Source organism: Artemia sp. Qi Xiang Cuo, chromosome 16, assembly GCF_049724085.1.
Source record: "Artemia sp. Qi Xiang Cuo chromosome 16, ASM4972408v1, whole genome shotgun sequence".
Taxonomy (NCBI): domain Eukaryota; kingdom Metazoa; phylum Arthropoda; class Branchiopoda; order Anostraca; family Artemiidae; genus Artemia; species Artemia sp. Qi Xiang Cuo.
The window spans coordinates 36,731,933-36,748,600 of record NC_142809.1 but is presented as its reverse complement, the minus strand read 5'-3'; the positions used below and the strand labels follow the sequence as shown (position 1 = coordinate 36,748,600).

General features: G+C 36.0%; 1 protein-coding gene across 5 annotated transcripts in view; it reads right to left on the bottom strand.

Moving 5' to 3' along the window:
- Positions 1 to 2,286: 2,286 nt before the first annotated feature.
- LOC148942856 (uncharacterized) overlaps positions 2,287 to 16,668 on the bottom strand; it is a 117,261-nt gene continuing 102,879 nt past the window's right edge. For all 5 annotated transcript variants that reach the window (XM_089102145.1, XM_089102147.1, XM_089102148.1 and 2 more), the window contains 2 exons: positions 15,560 to 15,718; positions 2,287 to 6,238 (listed from right to left, as the gene is read on the bottom strand). In XM_089102145.1, coding sequence (XP_088958271.1) covers positions 6,028 to 6,238; positions 15,560 to 15,718 — 370 coding nt within the window. In that variant the 3' untranslated portion in view covers positions 2,287 to 6,027. The remainder of the gene's footprint in view (positions 6,239 to 15,559; positions 15,719 to 16,668) is intronic.

The window sequence follows — 16,668 nt, the reverse complement described above, 5'->3', positions numbered from 1 at the left end:
CTTTTAAAATAGGAATTTATTTTTGTTGCCTATTTGACACTGACTGAATTGCAAAAATGGGTTACACCCTTCAAGATGACTAATTCTGCTCGTCCTTTCACCAGTGAAGCGCTTTGAGAATAATCTCGCCAATTTTATCAATGTTGAGACGACAGAAAACTTGAAATGCTTGAAACCGCAGTTCGACGAGTGAATAAGCAGAAACTGAACAGAGAGAAACAATACAATGTGAAGATAGCTGATAAAAAGTGTTTGAGCAAGACTACTAACCTATCTCAAGGAAAGTGAGGTTATTCAAATTGATTGCAAAATTAATCAAGTTTTAATACAGGGGAATATTTACAACCTAATCAATTTAATATAAGATTTAGTTAGAAATTGCAAAAAGTGTACAGCAGGTGACAATAATCTTTTTAACGAATTCATGCTTCCAAAAACTCTTATTGTTAATAAGCAAGTTTGAAAACGTCGAATAGAACGCCCAGAAGCAAATCGAACAATCAAAGAGGAGGACGATAGATTTTACATTTATCTTAGAAATCACAAGCACACCAAACAATCACGATAACTCTATAAACATTTTAAAGATTTGAAACTCGGAACTCAGAGCAGACCAAAATTCTTACTGCGAGTTTTAACTCGCCCGTTACTAAAATAGGTAGTGGACGTATTAGTACACCTTTGCATGGCTGAAGCTTTAAAACATGTTTATAAGTATATTGATGAAGTCTACGTTTACCTAGTGCACTTACCCATGCGTCAGGTGTCCAACAAAGTTTTACAATAGGTTATTTGAATAATGAACCCAGTTACACTCTTCACAAGAACCGTGGAGGTCCCTATCGAAAAACAAAACTTTCGTTCCCCTGCAAATTATGTAAGCATATTTTTTTTTACTCTACATGAGATTCAAAAATGCCATAGACCCCACAAGTACATTTTACTTGTCATTAGTGCAGGGTTGCCACCCGGTGAGAAAAATCACTAGGTTTTAGCCATTTTACTGGTTGATCTGGTGATTTTCTTCAATAATCCGGTGTTTTGTGGTGATTCAGTGCTTTTATTGTTTAGGCACCACAAAAAATCCTTAGAAACAGTGATAAATCTGGGGTTGGCAACCCAGCATTAGTATCTTTTGCCACTGTGTGTACACGATTCTTCTGAATACAAAGATGGGTAAAGAAGTTGCAAAAGCTCAAGAAACGATACTTACTCGATAGTCGTACAATTAAATTTTAACGGATCGGGAAGGTGAAATTGTCAATCCACATGTAAAGAAAGTATTGGAAAAATACAGCACATCTCTTTACCACAGCCCTTGTTCCTTAAACGCTGCAATGGCTGAGCGATTGCTTAGAATTGCTTAATTTCTGATTTCCAGACACTGTACACTCAAAAACACTAGCTCTTTTATTCTCGAATTGGATAGAACTATGAAAACAAACAATGAACGCCCTAATTGTACTTTGCCGAAGCATACTCTAATCAAGGCCAATCGAGGTTAAGAGAACTATTCATCAATTGATTTTAGTTCAGCAGACACAGTAGAGCCAAATGTGTTTTCAATCAAATGGGGGAAATTGTAATTGCTAAAGAAAAAACTCTTCATTATCCCTAGTGTATTTTTTTAACATCTTAAAAACGGGATAACACTTACATTTTCATAAACTTTCGAAAAAAAAATTTAGTTTTAAAATCCACATACTGAAATGTCAGATTTTAAGAGTCTTTACATACCTGGACAGAAAATAAATTTTGTTTACAGTTCAACGGCTAAACAGGGAATTTCAGCCTTGTGCAAGGTGCTGTATACCCTCCCACAGTTTTAGGCATACATTCATTTATTAATCCAAGACTACAATAAAAGAAAGTACGAGAAAAAAATTTGTCAACAGAATATAAAAAGAGAGAACGTTATTTTGACAAATTATATTGCCACATTTGATAATCATATGATAGGTATTAATTGTACTTATCATATATATTAATTGTATTATTTATGTTGACAATTATATATATTTATATTGACAATTATGTATATTAATTATACTTGACAAACTAGAACAAAAAATATTTATCAGTAGAATATAAAAAAGAGAGAACATAATTTTGACCGATTTATACCATATGAATTCATCCATGCTTCGACCTAGAAAGGAAGAAGATCGTTGAATTGTGATCCTTTTTTTCATTAAATAGCTTTCATTTTCTATAGGAATGATATATTTTCCTTTATAGCTATATTTGCCTCATCAGAAGAAAAAAAAAAAAAACTACAAGTTCAAAAACTATTCAAAGCGTTTATTTAAACTACGTATCATTATAAAAAAACATGAAAAAATGACTGCAACAACGATGTTGACTCTAAACGACTTCTACAATTTAAATACATTATAACTCTTAAAAAGTCCAAAACAACATCGTGAATCTGGAATGGGTCCCAAAAATCCCTTTTTGCACTTTTATATAACATGCTAAAGGGGATTCAGTTACAGTATAAATCTGTCAGAAGAGCAACGTACTTTTGCCCTGGTGTGCAAGGTTTCAACCCTAGGCACTAATGAACCATGGTTGACAATTTTTTTGCAGGCTATGGTACATTTCCTTGGAGCTACAGTACGTATTAATCCTGACGAACTAAGTTTTCTACAACGGTTAAATGTATATTTGGGCGGAGCTTTAGCTTTCACTTTAATGTATAGTGCTATTTTGGGCAAATTTTGCCCAATTTGTCAACTCAGTGGGAACAAAATTACCACAGGCGACAACCGTTCTAATGCGTGCGGAGAAAATTAGGTTTTTACCATAAATATAGTTAAATTAAGTGGAACTTGTATAAAAAGGAATTATAAAGGATTCAAGTGGCACAGAAGTGGCAAAATTTCCCACATTTGGCACAAAAACAAAATCACATAATATAGTTTGGGAAAAAATTAGCACGAAAAATATATTGGTTCTTTTAACAATGATTGTCGTGAAAGAAATGATAAAGAGATCTTATGCAATTAGAAGGTAAAGTTAAATTAAAAACAGGAAAAACAATCTGCCATCTAGCCTCACCTTTTGGTACTAAATTGCTATGGTGTTAAGAAAATTCTTAAAAATAATTCCTTGAAAATTTGAGAAATTGACCAGATACACTTTTTGACAAAGTGTTTCTTCAATATTTACCTTAACTTAATACCAAAATAAAAAAAGATAAAAATATTATTTAGGTTTTTCTTATCTGAATTTATAATTTAATGGGTGAAATAGATGGTGATGGCTGTTGTCGTTCAGGCGAACTTGAGTTTCTTCCAACTTCCCATATTCTTTGCTTTTTAAAGCAAAGATATTTTTGCAAAATTCCCGCATCAAGGAGTTGGAACCAATTTTGAAATTCAAGCAAATTACTTGTGTTTATCAGGGACAAAGATGGAGCATTTCTCCTTTGATAAATTTTATAAATATATTATTGTTTCCCAAGGTTTTTTTGGGGGAGGGAGGGGGAGGAGGGGGAAGGGGTGTTTCCCACTGACTACAGTAAGGTTGCCAGCTATCGACGTCTAAAAAGAGTACAAATCAAGGCCATAAAAGTGATTTTTCCTCAAAAAGAGTGCGTCAAAAAATTTGCACATCCACTCTAAGGTAAAAAAGACTGACTTCACAAGAAAAGTGTGCAAGTTGGCACCTCTGTTCCTTGGGTTAAATGCATTTCAGACGAAGTTTTCAACTACTGATGTTTAAAGCGAATGAAAACTGACACCCAAAAAGAGTGATTTACACTCTTCTGCATCCCCTCAGAGGTAAAAAAGAGCGCATTTCAAACGAAAAGCGTGCAAGTTGGCAACCCTGGACTATACCCTAGTGGCGCACAAGCAAGCATCAGCTGTAATCCAACACGTACAGGTCAGAGGAGCAAAATATAATAGCTGCCATGTTCAGAATTACATTTTGTGGAAAACAGATGGAATATTATGCTCAGCGAATTCTTCAAAAATATCTAGAACAAAACAAAAAATTTTGTTTTTTGGAAGTGATATGAAAAAAAATCTGAGATGGTGGTACTTGAAGCTTTATGGCATCCACAAAATCAACCAAACTATTGAAAACAAGATATATACATTAAATAAATATCTTTTGCCGCAAATACAGCAAAATACTGTATGTTTCCACCTTTAAAAAAACAAAATTATCAGACATCTCACTCAAGTCCTCAAATATTTACTAGTGATAGTTTGAGGGAACAAAAGTGCCCAAAAGTCCCTTTCTCAACACCAAAAAATTTAAGCTAATGTGAATTTTGGAAAAACTAGTTCAGTTGATTGTCTTTGATAAACCGAAGAAGTATTACAAAGTATATGATATTACAGAAGACCCGTATTAATATTATGATTTGTCTTTTCAACTAAAATTTTCAACATAATTGAAAAAAAAGATAACGTTGAAGTCACGCTTCAGTCTAGGAAACCAATAGTTAGGCTAAATAATACAGGAAAAAATAATCACAATCGAAATAAATTGTATGAATAATGAATGAACAGCAAGCACAGTTTTTCAGTTTGCTGAATATAAAAAAGGTATAAATAAATAGAAAAACAGTTGAAATACATTATTAAGAATCTAGCTTGCATTTTGACATGTACAACTCCGTTTTGACCCTGGCGTGACCTAAAAACTCAGTTATGGACACAAATATCCACGACGACGGGTAACACTCTCAGTGGCCTACACTAGCATGACATTCTCAGTAATGGTATCTTTATGACGTTGTCGCAACACCTAGAGCAGCAGCAAAGTAGCATAGAATTTAGTTTTTAAATCGGTATCATCATCAGTATCATTATAATATTGAAAACAAGAGCCCTTAGTTATTAATAATTTTTCCCATGGGATGTCGATTTTAAGCGTTTTCTGTAGTTAATGTAAAACAGCCAAAATTTACAACCTGGAATATACCTCATGTCTTTTGTAATGCATGAATCATGCGCCCGGAAACATAAAAGTTGGCCATAAACCTCAATGTCCGGAATAAAAATACTCAAGACTATTCTGGCTTCAAGTGTTGAATGAATATGGCTAGAAAATATCCTCCCTAACACAGTGAATAGAATAATTACAAATAATGTAAAAACAATCGTCCAATAGCTCCAGAACGCTCACATATTGTCATTGGACATTCCGAAAACCTGCCATTATGTCAAAATGGTCAACACGCCATCACGAAAACCAGCACAGAAAACACGTCCTAACCCAGTTACTACAAGCTAGGTCTGGAAGTTACCTAGTGGATATCTGATTACAATTGACACACAAATTGTCTTAGAAGTAATACTACAATGCTTCAAGTGTTGAATGAATATAGCTAAAAAATATCGTACCTAAAACACTGAATACAATAATCACAAATAATATAAAAACAACCAGAATGCTCACATACTGTTAACAGACATGACAAAAATTGTCTCAGAAGTAATACTACAATGATCAAATATCAACCAATCGTTGAGTTTGTCATAAAAATTGGAAAGATTCAATTGAAGAATCAGACGGTAAACACCTCAGCAAGTTGAATTATTGTCAGTAATATTTCTACTTTGAGGGCCCCTTTACTGTTAACATATCAGTGGATTCTAAAATATTTAAACAGATATATCATACACTTGAGCATATCCTACATCATTGAATTATCATGGATAGCCAAGTGTACAAGGAGGAGGTTGCCTTGGGCGGCTCACCTAGTGTTTTTCCCGGGTTTTGAGCCCCTCCCTTAAATTCGTCTGAGCCCCACCTCCCACAACACATACCTATTTATTAGTGAAATATATACTATTTTTAGGAATTTATCCTCCTAAACATACTTATATTGCCCCCTCCCTCCGAGATCAGAGCCTTGTGTGGACTTGACTGGGAGCTATAAATCTAACTAATTTAGCCTACTTAAATCGTATAAACCTAAGTAATATAAGGCAATAAAACGACTAAAATCATCTTTAAAAAAAGTACAAAGTTAGTACCAAAATACAATTTTAAACTAAGAGCACTGCACTAGTGGCTATCACGTTGAACAACTGGACAGCGGATAGTAACTCCCAAATCAAATTCGAGATACCCCGACTCGGCATTTGAATAAGCAGGGCTTCGTCCTCGAATGGAGGGTCCGGTTCCTGAATCTTGAGTCTGGCTCGAATGCCAAACATTGAACATCGTAGTTGACGTTCCGGGTCGAAGGGTACTGAAGCTAACATCATTAGTAGACCTGTAACAGCACAACCATTAACATAACTTAAGGAAACTGGACAAGAGCTAGAGGAGGCTAAACTACCATCTGATTAAGGATCAAAACTCACTCTTGGAAGGCTGAAATGGTACAAAAGAATAGATGAACAAGCAATTATTGAAATTATCAGATTCTTTTTTGAGAGCTTTAACTCTACTAACCCAAAATTCTTTTGAAATTTGTCACTAAAGATCGAAAACAGCGCAAATTATACTGTCTGGAATTAATTAGAACTAAATTTTTAAGGATTCATTAAGTTTGCAGCCTCTGTGGTCGATTGGGAACAGTTAAGGATCAACATACATAGTCATGTCTTAAACGGAATAGCCTGTAGGTAATTTTTCGTTTCACGTTTCCCAGGAAATTAGACAACTCCAAAAATAACTTGACGTGCATGATACAATGATAAATTGATACCAAAGACTGGTTTTTGCGCACAAGTGTCCAAATACATTCTGTTTTGCCTATCTATGGATCGGATTCCCGCGACTATGAACGGTTTTGTAAAACGGTTAGTTAACAGATATGAAGGGATACCTTAAACAGCCAATGAAACAAAACCTAAAAGTTCTGACGACATTACTTTTTAGGAGCAAATGTCCAATAGACTATTTGATCATTTTCTAATAAAGACGCAACAGATACCCCGAATGAATTTGTGACTCTCCTTTCCCATTTCTGCAGTTTGATTTGTTCAAAGATTCTAAAAACGACAAGTACAACATCAACAATTACTTATGAAAAAGCCTGGTTTAAATCTGCAAATCTCTTTTGGCAGACATCCAAACAAGACCCCGACGCCACCCCGGCGCATCAATCGAACGCCGCCAACGAGAGGCCAAGTTGACCGCCACCGAAGTGTCGCAACACCACCGGCGCACTGCACGCGCGCCACCGCCGGCAGAAGCAGCGGCGTTCAGCTGACTTTGAATTAATTTTGAGGCAATTCTTTATTGCGTCAATCCCAAAGTCGGAGTTTTTCTTTTCTCATGTGGTTAAGTATTTCGATTTTCCTGATTAGAAATCAAGTAGGGCTTGCACTATCCCCGAATTTTCAGGGATTTCGCTGAAAATCTATGTGTCACCCCGAAAAAAAAAATTGGTTTCCCGAATCCCCGAAAATCACCCAATCACGGTGCCACCCCTGGTGTTTTATCACTAGTGATTATCCCTGCCAAATATTGCTTTATAAACCATTATTCTTCACTACTCTCTTGTTCCTTAATTTTCGTCTCATGTGTTACTTTGAATATAAACCAGACAGATACAATTGCAATATACACGGTTTTTCATATGTTGACAAAAGTATCGTCTTTATGAAGTTAAATAAAAAGAACAAGTTGACTAATTTTTTTTATTGTTTTAAAAAGTAGAGTGGTGAAAAAGATTCAAACTTTAACCTAAAGAGCAGGGCGCCGAGGAGGGGACAGCCCCTTTTATATACGGAATAATTGCTGTTCGTTTTAAATTTTAATGTCGCTCCTTACTTTCAGTTAAAAAAAAACTTGTTTTTTATTAAGATCTGAACGCTTTTCAACTAATGCAGGTTCGATTTTGGCTCACCGTGCATGAAACAGTAAATACAATTTGCATATTAATTTCGGCAGATTTATCCCGGATATGAAGGGTCGCCCCCTCCTCAATACCTTGCTCTTTACGCTCAAGATGTTAGCACTTTTAAAAAAGCTTCCTATTCTAAATAAACAGCCCCTGTGTTCCAATTTTAGTAAACAGTAAACTTTTGCGTAAAGAATAAGGTATTGAGGAGGGGATAACCCTTCATATGTGGCATAATTTCTGTTCGTTTTTCAAATAATACCGGTAAATCTGACTCACCCTCTATGAAAATACCCCTCCCCTCACGGAAAACTCCTTTGTAGAAATTTCATCCAACGTAAATTGCCCCCCCCCCCTCATCTCTGTAAAATTGCTTGTGGACAATTCACCCTGAAAAATTATCCTTAGTATTTTTTATTGGAATAAGACTTTAATCTCTAATCGGTTTCTCGATCAATCCAGAAATGCCCCCTTCCGTGGAAATTATTTCCCAGAAAACAAAACGCGCGGAAAAAAGCCCCTGGAGCATCTCCATATGCAAAATTTGGCAAAGAGAATGTAAGGCAATTAAAAAGAATTTCGTATAGTAATTCTGTCAAAACCCCCCAGTGTAACATTTCCCCTAGAATATTTACTCATCAGAAATTTAACTCCCAAAGGAAGACTCTCCTCTTAGAAATCCACCCCAAGGACACCCCCCCCCCCCCAAAAAAAAATGGCTATATACTTTCCAATAACAAATACTATAAACAATGGGCAAAATTCATAGCTTTCAGCCCTTCCCCCGGGGACTGTGGCGTGTCATTTTACACCTACAAACATAGTTATTAGATTTTTCGAATATGCTGAACAAAATGAGCGTGGGAGAGGGTCTAGTTGCCCTCCAGTTTTTGGTCACTTAAAAAGGGCACTAGAACTTTCGATTTCCGTTCGAATGAGTCCTCTCGCGATATTTTAGTACCACTGGGTCGATACGATCACTCCTGGAAAAAAAAAAAAAAAAAAAAAAAAAAAAAAAACAAACAAATAAACACGCATCTGTGATCTTTCTTCTGGCAGAAAATAATACAAAATTTCACATTTTTGCATATAGAAGCTTTAAATCTCTACAAAAGGGTTATCTGATACGCGGAATCTGATGGTGTGATTTTCATTAAGATTCTATGACTTTTAGGGGGTGTTTTTCCTTTTTTTTTAAAATAAGGTAAATATTCTCAGGCTCGTAATTTTTTATGAGTAACACTAAACCTGATGAAATTTATATATCTGAAATCAGCATAAAAATCCGATTCTTCTGATATATATATTGATATCAAAATTGGTAGTTTTTTAGAGTTCCAGTTACTGTTAAGCCGGGTCCCACCTTACTTACTTTTGGTTACCACGAACTGTTTGATGAGATAGAACCACTTCGAATGCAGTTTCCCAATTGCTATAAGATTCTTACATCATTCGTAGTCAAGAATTTTATTTTTTTTTAGTTGAACGGAACACATACATTATACAGATTCAGTTGGATTTTGAAACTGATGGCCAACAGATTATTGCGACAGCTGAATCGTAAGTTTGTAGAATTGTGTTTTCTTTTGCTATTCTTAGATACATTTTCTTAATATTTAATACAAAATTATTGAACTCCTGATAGATTAAGAAAAATACAATCTTCTTTCTGAAAATTTTTCACCCCCCCCCCCCAAAAAAAAAAACAACAACAACAAAACAACAAACAACCTTCTATTGAGACAAAATTTAGCTACAGACTATGTACAAGGTTGAGGAACTGAAGATTGAAACGGAAGTGACCCCAAAAATATGATTAAAAAAAAATTTTATGTTATTGCCTATATAATTTTTTTAATTGAAAACAAGGATGCCAAAAAGCTATTATTTTTTTCATTTAAAGCGGAGACGGAAGAAAATGATATCATATTTCCCTGGGAAACCATAGAAATATTTTGATAGACCCAGGGCCCCCCATTGGGACTTTTTAATTTTCTTAGGTATTTTTGGATTTCTCTTAGGCTACTGGCCTAATTTGGCTTTTGTGTGTGCTCCCTTTTAATTCGATTCCTTGGATCTTATTGAATGCCATGGCGAATCTACTATCTATTATTTCAAGTATTATGCAAGGGTTCTGAAACGCCACAGCCATTTCGTTCCTACCAGATTTCTACTTCTCTTGATGAATAACAAAGAAGACCAGCGCCCAGCCAGCGAAATACGAAGTTTTTAACTCATGAATAGGCCCAAATCTTTCGTAAATTCAAGCTGGGATTTGAGAAAGACTGATGAAAACATTAATGTCTGCAGTCAACATTGATCGCGCGGGCGGCGGCGCGCCACTGCTGCTATTTTTGGCCTCGCCGCCACCGGTCTTCCCTTATCGGCGTGGCGTCAGGGTCTAATCCAGACTGCTAAAATTTAGGGACCCTACCCCTCTCCCTCCTACAGCGACTGGACTAGTCACGAGCTTCGAAAAACACGAAAGGGACATGGCTGTGCCTCTCAACAAACAGCCCATCAAATTGGTATTCTAATGACAAGAATTCAGGGACCACCCCATCCCCTCCCGCTGAGGTCAAATTGAGTCCAAACTCAAATATACAAATTATATAAATATGTAAATTAGCTACAGCTCTTACCAAGTTCGGTTGAAATCCGACAACTCTTCCTACAAGATATCGCGACTACAAGAATTTAGGCCCTACCTTAGCGATTCCTCACATAGGTAAGATCGTATCAAAATTCCAAAATCCCTGAAACAGGACGCTAATTCTTACTTCCCATCAAGTCTGGTTAAGATCTGGCAACCTATCTAGTTGATACTGGGATGAAAGCAATTTAGTGGCCCTTTCCCCCAAAGAGGTCAATCCAAGAGATCTTCCTCCAATATCAGACAATAAAAAAGCATAATTAGCATGCATACTCTTACTTTTCAATAAGTTTGGGAGATACATGAGCACCCCTTCCGATAGATACTCTAATGACCAGAAATTAATGACCAATCCCTCTTTTCTTCCTACACAGAGGTCAGATTCCCCAGTCCAATAAAAACACAACTAAGACAACAACTCTTACTTCCCAACGAGCTTGGTTGACATCTAACAATCCATTCTGACATAGCTTACGGTGGCATGAATTTAGCCACATATCCCTCCCCCCTCCTTTGAAAGTCAAGTTATGCCAAGAGCTATAAGATTATTATCTGAATTTGATGATTCTGATGAGGTACCTGCTCATGAGCATTTTAAAAAGAATAAGTTAATGGATGTATCCCAAATCCGAGATTACCAAGTCGCGATTTTCTCGTATAAATATTTGAATCAGCTGCTCACCCCTGCTTTTGAAAATCTTTTTACTTTTAATTGAGACCGTCATGATCATAATACAAGAAAAGCTGATAACTTAACTCATGAGTTTAGGAGCACAACTCGGGCATCTTTTGTGATTCGCCATTATGATCCCCATGTTTGGAATATATTGCCCGAACGTGTGAAAAATGCGCCTAGTCTTCCGACTTTCGGGTCACGGGGAAAGAAGTTTCTTTTATGTCGTAAGTGAATCTGATGTCAAGCCCGCTCCAGATTGTCATTCTTTTCATGATCTTTCCCCGGTTTTTTTTCTATCTACTTCTTGTCTTTTCCTCTTTCTCTCTTTTTTTTTCGTTTAGTCCTTCATCAGTTTATTTTCTTGTGTGTTGAGTAGCTAGGTATGAATGTGGTTTTAATTAGCTGAGAGCGATAACCTCGCTTGCCCTTTCAAGCTTAATGCCTTTCTTGGCAGGCCAAAGGCGAATAGTATTTGTTTTCTTTTTTAAATGTATATCTCATATCTCACATCCAAAAGGTATAACTAAGACAATACCTCCTACTCCTAATAAAGCTTGGCTGAGATATAACAACCCCTTCTGGTAGATATCCAAATGACATGAACTTAGGGGGTCAGGTTCTCCCAACAGAAGTTAATTCTTTCTTTTTTTTTAACCCCACCTCTTATCTTAAAATCAAAAGTTTGAGCAGTAGAAAAAAAGAATTTGGATGATTCTACAATCAATTAACAATGATTAAATCCTGCTGAGTCTTATTTCTAAGAATACCCTTTCGTCATAGGGCTCCCCTTCCACGATGGAACTAAACTTACAAACTGGAACTAGGGTTACGAACGGAACTGAACTTATTAAACTAAAAAAAAAAAAATACATTTTTATCCCTCCAAAATCCCTCTATTTACCATGAACTCCCAAATACATAAAAATCCAAAATATTCCAAATGAAAAACCTTGTTTTTATATTATTATACACTTAAAAATAAAAAAGGTTTTACACTTCCATAAACAAGCAATTAAAATATTTTCACACAATCCTATCTAACTGCTCCCAAAAAGAGAAACATTATCTAAATACAATTTTATTTATATTATTGAGGTTGTATAAAGTCATAACACTCAAAATCCAAATAAGAAAACTAGTTCTTGCTTCCAAAAAATTTTACTTGAAAGACGGGAATACTTTCTGGTAGGCGTTTTCATGACAAGAATTTAGAGGCCCAATCCTAATCTTCCAACAGGGGCCAGATTTTGTCAGTCCAGAGATCCAATATTATGACTCAAAGTCTTATTCTTTCCCTTTAAGGTTGGTTAAGATATAAAAATTTCTTCTAGTATACATTTCAAGGCCCAAATCTAGCCTTTCCCTTTCTGTATTCGACAGAGCTAGGATTAGATCAAAATCTTCAGAAGTCACTACCAGAATACCCTTTCTTTGGGCCATCAAGATTGGTCGAACACGATAATCCCTTTTGGAATTATGACAGATGTCCTGATGATAAGAAAAAATGGATCTCTTTCCACATAGTCTCCCATTATGTTTGAATATCCAAAGCGGAAACTAAAACACTACCTCTTACATCATCAAGTTCGGTTGAGATATGTGAAACTCTTCTGGTAGACGTCTTGATGAAAAGAATCCAGCCCCCTGCCCCTAGTCTCTCCCACAGATGTCAGACTCATTTCTATTATGGGACAGTTAAGTTCACTTTGGGCAATTAAGCCTTTCAATAGTAACAATAGTAAATTTAACAAGCTTTTGACACAAAAATAAATTACGCTCGACAAAATATTTGTTATCATCTTGTTGTTCTTCTTTGATTATTTAGAGAGACTGACGTGAAACCTAAAAGCAATTACAGGCCCTGCAGCAGTTAGAATCAAACCCCGGGCCCATATTGCCAACTAAATCAAAACATACTATGTGCATACAGACTGTCAAAAGGGTGTAGCAGCAATATCTTTAGAACAGTCTATCGTATCAAGCTGAAGCTTCCAGATCATCATGAGAGGGATGTTCAGCTGGCCAAAAGGTAACATATGCACACTATTACTACTACTAATACTGTTGCTACTACTGTTACTACTACTACTAATACAACATTACTGCGGCTAATATTGCTTCTACTACTACCACTACTACCATGACATTAATACTATTACGACCAATGGTTGAAAATGAAAACTTGAGAGAATATAGGGGGGGGGGGAGATTTAAACTAAATCAAAACATACTATGTGCATACAAATTGTCAAAAGGGCGTATCTCGGGAATAGATCAGGATATTAAGTTGGAACTTTCAGGGAATGCTTTAAGGGGTAGATCAATTCACCAAAAGGCAATGTTTGCACACTAATACTAATACTTCTACCAGAGCTACTACTACTACTACTACTACTACTAACGCTAAGAGTATTAAGATGAAAATTTAAGGAAGTGTTGAGGGAGAAGTTGAACTAAATTAAAACACGCTATGGATATACAGGTTATTAAAAGGACATATGGGCAATATCATACAAACGGCTAATTGTATGAAGTTGAAACTTCTAGGGCTCGATGAGAGAATGTTCAACTGCACAAAAAGCAACATGTTAGTACTACTACTGCTGCTGGTACTGGTGCTATTACTGTTAATAGTAAATGAATCTAACTTGATTACTCAGTACAAGCGCTCAAAAAGACAGAAGATCAAAATGACAGAAGTTCAACAGCAAGTCAATTGAACCTCATCTTATGAAAGATTGTAGTGATTTCGCACAACATGCCTGTTATTTTCCAGTATTTTTATGCGTCTTTTTCGTAAAATAAATGTATTGTATGAATTGCGGTTTTGGGCAAATTGCAGTATGTGGGAACTAAGGGCAATGTACCTTATACTCTTAAAGGTACTCTACCTTATACTCTTATAAAAAAGGATGAATTTTGAAATAACTCATTCGAAATTCATTGGTGTTGGCTGCCTTTAAAAAACACAATAAATAAACACAATAGTAAAAAAAAATTTGCCATAGAACACAATAATTGCGATAGTAAACGAAATGGATATAAGGTGTCAAGTAGCAAAAAAAAAAACTTACATCAGGCACTGGTATTACAGAATTTGATTGTGTTTCACACAATATAATCGTGACGTTTAAGAAGGCAAAGAAGCTCGTGAAAAGGAACGACAATGTTACCTTAGTCAAAGGGCATAGCAGCAGAAGGCTACTCTGTTTGCATCAAACATGCCTTTAATAAGCTTAATCGAAAGAAAGTCTAACCAGCTTTCTAGCCCAATCCACCTTTCAAGTAGCACTCCAAAATGGCTTTCACAGGCACCAATTCAGGGACTTCTATGCCCTGAGTACTTTTATGTGTCAATAAATTTACAACAAAAATTAACTACAAAATAATATCCCCCGTGAGGCTCCATAGCCAGGAAGGAACAGGGGAGAAAAAAATACCAACCAAAAAATATAAACAAAATCCAGAATCCAGTAGCCCACCTTAACAATCCCTAAAACCACAAGCTAGAAAAGGGAGCAGCCCATGATTCCACCAACTCAATTAAACAACCAACCCAATCCAGAGACATCAACTCCAAGGAAAACCGGAGAACTTAATTATTAACTAGAAATTCTCTACCATAATTTTTGAAGATACTAAACGAGTGGCGGCTTCGTGCAGACCCTGGGACAGTGTTCCATATAATACTACAAGCTGTCAGAGAGTTGAAGTCCAACCGCATTGATCTAGACTAGAATCGTCCTTTAATATCTTAATTCATCACCCTTTTAATGACAACTAAGTTATTTTTTTTTAAACCCCTTCGCTTCATTGGTTAAGTTGGTAATAAGGTTAGGCTTTATGTCCAAGAGCTGCATGATCTGGGATGATTCTAAACGGAATCATTAAATTATCCTAATACAAAAAATACCCTTGACCAGCAGCGACCTGCTAGTGCTTTGAACGCTGTCAGAATTTGATCACAAAATACAGATATGCATAAGATTATCGGTCAACTAAGCTGGTGCCGAACGGATGCTAGTGGTGAAAAAAAGGGGGGCGGAAGTGAGGAGTAGAACAAAGCATCTCTCCCAGAAAAACTACTGAAAAAACTTTTAATTCATCCTGGTTTAAAACGCCCTCCTCCAAGGATTATGACCTACGGATTAGGAACCTTGGACTTAAATTTGAACTCTTCTTCAAACCTAGAGTTTCGACAAGCAACTTCAGATATTCATTGAAACGTCACATTTCAGCCAAAAATTATTTTCTTTGTTCAAAAACATGCGTTTCATCGGACAAAATGTGAAGTCTCATAAGAAGAAAGAAGCGCCCACTTTAGCAGTGAACTATAAAATTACTGGGAGAATGGATAGGCTTCATATATGAGACACAACTTTTATGCAGATAACAAGAAAAACAAGCATCGTACCTGTGTGTAAAAGTCGGAAAAGTCTCCAACTCATTCATTGTCAACGATACAGTTCTTCTTCTTGAGCTGTTAGGGAAAGCTCCAATCCCTGTTGTATCTCCATCAGTTTGGAACCTTTCAGGAGGAACAATGATACTATCTTGCCAAGAATCTTGTGCCCTAGAAAAATAGTCATTACTACACCGGAATTGAGGGAACATGATAGTGGAAACAGACATTTTCTATTGCAATCGTGTTTCAAGCACAAAATTTGCCTGCAATAGGCAACATTTGTCAATTACGTCAATAAAATTTTTTAAATACGTTCAGTTGATATGTAATTTAAGAATTGTCCACCTTTTCATTGTCAAGACATATATTTTCCAAGATGCAACCATCTAGCTGAAGAAGACATTTTTAAAATACTAAAGTTAACAACAATAAAATTTACGACGCATGTCTGTAGTCAACATGAGATTTTCTTGCGAGACAAAAAAAATTCAAATGACGTCCAGGCATTACATACTGCAAATGACAAGATATCATTGATCGTTATGAAAGTCCAAAGCTAAATGGGCAGGCTATCATGGTTGAAGCGGTAGCTGTACCGTAGTAAGGGACGAACCCCAGTCCATAGTAACCTAAAATTAAAAAATACGTAAAAAAAAGTGTCTAATGAGAAAAATTGACATTTCTAGCTGATTCAGGAATGGTAACTATTATCTAAATTACTTTAATAGTAAAACATTACTTAGAAAACAAATTTAAAAGGTTTCCGAAAAAACAGCCTGAAACTCCTAAAAAATGGGATCGATCGAAACAAAACTACACCATTGGAATCGCCATGGATGAAAACCTTACACAAGAAACTTCCAGACCCCTGGCTTGAACAACAAGGAAAGTCACTTTTTTGCATAGGTAGCACTGATGTTCTTAGTTGGTGGAGCGATTTGTCTGGTTAATTCCGATAACAAACGAGGCTCTAGCCTGCTAAATAGACAATGGATCCCAAATTCTGCCCTTGACACAGATCGGCTGCTAAGAGGTGGAACAAAAAGTTTGCAAACTAATAAGATGTACTGCCAGATGCTTTGGAATTAGAGAACATACTCAATCAATTTCAAGGCTCA